General features: G+C 54.3%; 1 protein-coding gene across 1 annotated transcript; it reads right to left on the bottom strand.

Moving 5' to 3' along the window:
* Positions 1-1,522: 1,522 nt before the first annotated feature.
* ASCL2 (achaete-scute family bHLH transcription factor 2) lies at positions 1,523-3,066 on the bottom strand. The gene is made up of 2 exons (XM_076343389.1): positions 2,426-3,066; positions 1,523-2,314 (listed from the first exon to the last, which is right to left on the bottom strand). The coding sequence occupies exon 1, from the start codon at positions 2,953-2,955 to the stop codon at positions 2,437-2,439; it is 519 nt and encodes a 172-aa protein (XP_076199504.1). The 5' UTR covers positions 2,956-3,066; the 3' UTR covers positions 1,523-2,314; positions 2,426-2,436.
* Positions 3,067-6,305: the final 3,239 nt, after the last annotated feature.

Raw genomic sequence — 6,305 nt, 5'->3', positions numbered from 1 at the left:
AACAACGGTAAAACTCTCTAAACAAATGCATTCTGCCATAATGGGATACTTGTGCAGATAAACACAGCAGTCCTGGTTTTCCTAAATTGCTTGGAAAAGATGGCATGCTGTTGTTTTAGGCTGAGAATAAGTATGTGGGAATCTGCATGGGTTTATACCTGACTGAATTTTTGGAGGTCATCTGTGAGGATGAAGCCCCTAAACCCCCACCGGGGAAAGGTACCATGTTACACCCCCACCCCACCAGCCCTATCTGCCACTGCCAAGTGTAGCAGATCACTTAACACCTAGGTCAGCTCACAGCTCTCGCTTCTACCTGTGGGGCTGCTGAAGAGCCATACAGGGCAAAACCTTTGCAAACAATTCATTAAGCACTTCAGTTCCCAGGGCCTTTCAAAGGGCATGTTTATTAGAGCAACTTTGGGGAATGAACTTGAAGCACAATAACCATTGCTCTTGCTTGCAGGCTCCTAAATGCTACTTGCTGTTAGAGCCTGCGTTTTCCCATGCATTGTTTTTTTTTTTTCCTCTTCAAATGGAATCATGTATGTGGAATGACTCTCACAGATCCGGGTTACAGAACACCCACTGCAATTACTGAATTTGGGACTGCTGAGTGATCATACTCCTGAAAACTTCTACCTTCCCAGTACTAACACAGCAGAGAGATTATACACACAGTCCCTGCAAAGTAGGTCAATCTTAATAACCCTTTCTGCTTTGTGTTCACTCAGCATCTTCTATAGGCCAGCCCATTTTGCTCCATTCGACTAGTAACATTCACTAGAGCTATTTAAGGGAAGCAACAGCCTCTGCTGTAGTTTTTCATGCCATCATCACTGTGTTTTGTTTCACAGCAATCTGTCTTACCTCTGGCTCACCTGCACTGAAGCAGCTCTTCAGCATGAGCCCAAAAGACAGATCTTAGCAGTCTCTGACAACAGTTTCTAAGGAGCAATTCATGTTTGCTTATTGCCTTTAGATAAAATATATGTACATGCAGCTGAAGTTAGAGTAGGTCAGTGGGACACTGTTGATTATGTGTGGGTTTTAAATGACAACACTTCTCAGAGATGCAGCTCCCCTAAATAAAGGCACCCCAACCTAACTCCTGAGAGTAGCTGCCAGGACAAACAACTTCAGACACCTGCTCTCTCCTTACCTTCCCATGACTCTCCCATCACTGTAGGCAAGTGCAACACAGCCTGCAACACCTTCTGCATGCCCTGGAAAGGAGTTATCAGCACTAAACCTGCCCTGTCTCCTATGCACATCTGCATGTCCCCATACATAATCTCTGCAGTACTTGTACCAAGTGCTGAGTTCATAAAACTTGAATGGGGAAAAAAAGCAAGCCTGGAGGTTATGCTGTGCTGCTCCTTATTCCCTTCTGCACATGGAACCTGGTCCAGGAAAACTGTCTCCCTGCTCTATCACTCATTACTCCCCTCTCCCACCCTCAGGCAGAAGTTACCTTGGGCATTTCTGGCAAATACATGCATCTTACAGCCCTGAAGCCATTTATAAATAGATTTTTATTTATAAAGTCAATTTACATAAAATATGATACTCTCTTAAAAACTGCATATGTACAACTTAAGAAATCCTAGCAAGTGCATACAAAAATGCCTTCAATACATTTTTTTTTTTAAAAAAAACTTCAGTTTTCAGGTAAGTGGACCTTCACACCAGGCAAACTCGGGCACCACATTAAGACACAGGATAACTTTACAGTCTTTTACTAAAGCGTTTGGAGAGAAAAAAACCCCACCTTTTTATCTAAACTGTGTATGTTCCCAAAACATTCTAGCTGGCAGTGTTCAAGAACAAGGGAATAGGACTTGCTAAAAAGAGACCCATCTCCTCACCCCTTTTCTCTAAAGTTTCTTGTACAAAAATAAGTCTTCATACACCAGTGTTCCCATAGGCAGTTCAAGTTACATATAAAATAGAATCTGACATGATAAAAAATTCCCTCCCACTCCAGAAACACGGAAGCATCAAGTGGTTTTAATTTCTTTTTTTCTACCCCTCCAAAGCAATACCAGAAAGCAGCCGTGGGGAGGTGCGGGGTCGCTCGGGCCTCCTCTCCGTCGGCAGCTCCTGGAGGGCAGGAGGAGCCGCTGCCCCGGAGCAGGTAGCGGAGCCCCGCCAGTCATTTACACCATTGCACTTTCCACAGCCCGAAGACGACGGGTGAACCCGGCGAGGAAAGCAGCCAGCGGGGTCCCGCCGGGGTGGGGGGCGAGTATTTTGAGGGGATGCTGGCTGCTGCGGAGAGCGAGGGCGCTGAGGTACTGCAGGCTGAGCGCGGCTGCGGAGAGATTTGGAGAGAGCCCCGATGGGTACGTGCCCCGCTCCCCCGAGCGCCCCGGGATGGGGGAAGCGGCGCCCCCCCCCCCCCCCCCTCCGGCTCCCCCCTCACCTCCCGCCGGGTCAGTAGCTCCCGAGCCAGCTGGTGAAGTCCAGCAGCTCCCGCTCCTCGGGGCTGAGGGCCGCGTCGTAGCCGCTCTCCTCGGAGGAGCAAGGCGAGCCGGGCACAGAGGAGGCGAAGGAGGGCGAAGCGGAGGAGTAGCCGCCACCGCCTCCCTCCCCGACGGCCGCCCGCCCGCGGCCGTCGGGGGAGGCGGCGGCGGCGTCGTGCTCGTCGAGGAGCCGCTGCAAGGCGCGGATGTACTCGACGGCGGAGCGGAGGGTCTCCACCTTGCTCATCTTCTTGCTGGCGGCGCCGTGGGGGACGTGCTGGCGGAGGGCGGCGAAGCCCAGGTTGACCAGCCGCACGCGGTTGCGCTCCCGCTCGTTACGACGGGCCACGGCGGCCGCCGCCGCCGCTCCGGTGCCCGGCAGGGCGGCGAAGGCCAGGCGGCGCTTGCAGCGCAGCAGCTCGGGGGAGGCGGGCCGCCGGCGGCCGCGGGGGGCGGCGGGGGGCAGCGGCGGCAGGGCCCCGCCGTTCATCGCCGGGCGGCCACGGCGGCGGCTGGCGGAAAGCGCGCAAAAATATTTCAAAATTAAAAAAAAAAAATAAAAATAAAAAAAATAACACACACACCCCCCAGATTTAAAGGGGAAAAAAAAGGAAAGAGGGGGTGGGCAGCGCGGGGGTGTTTACTCCCACCCCCCCTCCTTTCCCGCCGCCGCTCCGCGCCTCTGCGGCGGGCGCCGCCGCCGGACGGCCCTTATCAACGCGCCGCCGCTCGCGAGCCCCCGCCGGCCGCACGCGCCGCGCACGCCGCGCCACGCGCGCCCGCCGCCGCCCCCCCCACCCCCCCGCGCGCGCCCCCGCCCCCGCGCGCGCCCGGCGCGTGGCGCCGCCAGCCCTTGCAAACCCCCCGTTCCCCTTCCCCTGCCCCTCGGCGGCCGGCCCGCCCGCGGGAAGGGAGGTGCGCTCCCTTCCCTCATTTTGCAACTTTTTCCTTTAATCACCGCTTCTGTTTTTATATTTTTAATATTTTATTTTAATTTTTATTATTATTCGGGGGAGGGGCTCCCCTCTCGCCCCGCCTCCTTCCACACCCCCACACACACCCCCGCACACCGGCGCGGGCACGCACAAGCAGCCAGGGCTCCCCCTGCTCCCGGTGCGGTGCCAGCCCCGGGTCCTCTCCCTTCAAATGTGCCATTTTCCCCAAAAAACCGGGCACCTCGTGGATGACAGTGTCGGGGAAGGCGGCGGCAGGCGAGGAGCGGCGGCTGCCCCCGCGGGGCTTTCCCCGCGGAGCGGTGAGTGGAAGCGACCCTGCCGTCAAACACCTGGGTAGGAGCGGTGCGGGCACCTGCTGCCGGTTGGCATTTGGTTTGCAAAGCGAAGGGATACACCGGCACTCTGCTTTGTTACATGTACCAAAAATAATAATAATAAAAATTTATAGCAGTTGCGTGAGTCATCTTACAAAGGCCGTTCTCTGTAGGCCGACTTTTCAGGCTTAAATGAGAGTTTCAAGGATAAAGGCATGGAAGGGAGAAGAAAAATGCAAAGTTTTTGTGGCTCGGGCGTTGCGCCCGGGCTTCCCTTTGCCGTGGCAAGCAATCCCGCTTGGCTGGCTGTCAAGCAAGCCTTGCTTCCAGCTCTGGGGGGAAGAGCAGCAGGGTAAGGTGCTATCGGATAGCTGAATTTAACGGGGAGGACAATGGAGTTGCTTCTTGGTACCCTGGGAGCTTGTGGTGAGAAATAACTTGCACGGTGTTTTGCTAAACAAACAGGGTGGATGGAGGGTGTGCTACGTGCACCCACTGCCCAGGGGCTGCAGTCTGCTCTCAGCTTCAGCACAGCTTGCAAGATATGCTGTCCTCGGGGCTTTGCTCCTGCCCAGCCTTTAAAAAAAAACAAAAAACAAAACCAAACCAAGACAGTGTGATGCTAAAACATCTCCAACAGACCCTTTCACTGGCTTTGGTGGGGTCGGCTCAGGCCCTTTCTGCCTTGTCCCCTGTGCCAGCCACCAAGCTGGTGCTCGTGCAGCCCCTCGGTGTGACCACCCAGAGGAGGTGGAGGGCGCTCATCCACTTGAGGGTTTGCAGCAGCTGTTAATTAGAGTAAAAGAAGTGCTAATTGCCTTCTGCAGAGTCTCCAACCAGAGGTGTGCAGGCAGGGAGGTTTGAGGCAGTCCAGTTATGGGGCTTCATTTTTTGGCAGGGAACATAACCCCTTCTCAGGAAGATGCTCAAAGCCGGTGTCTCTGGCAGCAACAGCGATGCTCTGCAGCACGATTTGGGTATCAAAGTAAGGATCTGTATGCCCCTGGCTACCCTGAACCACTCTGGTGCTGCTCCTAGGGTGTATCTAGGCCAAAAATAGCCATCCGTGACCAGCCGCACGCGGTTGCGCTCCCACTCGTTACGACGGGCCACGGCGGCCGCCGCCGCCGCTCCGGTGCCCGGCAGGGCGGCGAAGGCCAGGCGGCGCTTGCAGTGCAGCAGCTCGGGGGAGGTGGGCCGCCGGCGGCCGCGGGGGGCAGCGGGGGGCAGCGGCGGCAGGGCCCCGCCATTCATCGGCGGATGACGGATAGTCATCCAAAGAGCCATCCGTGATTTCTAGATGTGACATGGAGGGGGCTTTTTTCTACCTGCATGGGGTATTTAGGGAGTAGCAAGGCTCCACCATGTTGGATGGGAAATACTTTTCCTGGGGATCGGTTGCAAAGGCGGCGGGTTGAAGGAGCGAGCCCCACTGCAGCGTCGCAGGCAGCCAGGCGAAATTCCTGGAAGTGACAGGAAGGAGCCTGCGAGTGCTTCGCATTTCTGGTAATCCCACTCAAGCATGCATCAGGCTTAGCACCCAAATTCAGTGGCTTTTGAGACGTTCTTGGCCACGCCATAGACCTGGGGGAAAAACTGTGAGCAGCCGCACGGCTCCTCTGAAGGGTTTGGCCTGAAGAGGAGCAGCTCGTGGCGTGTGGCGCAGGTGGGCGCATTTTGCCTGGTGGGTTCCTGGGAAGCGCAGGGGAGCTGCTTGCACGTATGAACGTGCTTGTGTGCACGAGCGGTCACAGGATCACTTGCTCAGCTCAAGCTATGTAATGCTGGCACTTGTCTTCAGCATCTGCAAAGCTGGCTTGGCTGGCGCAGGGTTTACCTTGCGCTCACTAGCAGTAGTGGCTTAGGCAGAAAGGGCATCACTGCAATGGAGTAATATCAATGGTCTTTTATTACCCTGTCTTTAATTTCTGATGCAAGCCTTTCTCACAGGAAAGAGGAAGCTGTTGTCTTTGAAACTTTTCAAGAGAAAACCTTCTGTATCGAAGAGCCACGCTCAAGAGTGATAAGTGGATTTTTATCATACAAAAATAACTACAGGGATTTTTTTTTATTAATAACGCACAGTTCAAACACCAGTAAATCCAGTCTCAAGGGAGAGCGTGCAGCCTCCAGCCCCAGTGATTCCATGCTCGGCTCAGGGACAAACTTGGCTTGTCCGAATTGGCTTCAGGGCTGCTGATCGCGACGCGTGTTTCCAGCCAGATGTGGCTGTCGGGTGTGGGCCTGAGTACAGCACAAAGCAACTGCTTACGCTTTCTTAATAATACAGCTGGTTTCCAGATAGTCTGAAGGAAGGTAGGTACATCTCGTACTCTGAGAAATGTAATCTTATTTGAAATCTCTTTATAAAGTTAATGACTATGTAAGATCCAGTAGAACAAGACATCATTAAACACTGTGTTCACAATCAACTTCCTGATTGTAATCTGGGGAGAGAGAGCATCCAGCAATATGCTACCCGTCCCCAGAGGGTGGGGAGAAGAAATTCTCCTTTCCTGGCACAGGTAAGGCAAAAGTGATAAACGCATGGTTGGTGAGGACACCTCGCA

The sequence above is a fragment of the Aptenodytes patagonicus genome, chromosome 7, assembly GCF_965638725.1.
Source record: "Aptenodytes patagonicus chromosome 7, bAptPat1.pri.cur, whole genome shotgun sequence".
Taxonomy (NCBI): Eukaryota; Metazoa; Chordata; class Aves; order Sphenisciformes; family Spheniscidae; genus Aptenodytes; species Aptenodytes patagonicus.
This window is presented reverse-complemented; position numbering and strand designations above follow the sequence as displayed.

Excerpts from the sequence above, each read along its gene's own strand:
- ASCL2 (XM_076343389.1), bottom strand. The coding sequence starts at position 2,955 with ATGAACGGCGGGGCCCTGCCGCCGCTGCCCCCCGCCGCCCCCCGCGGC.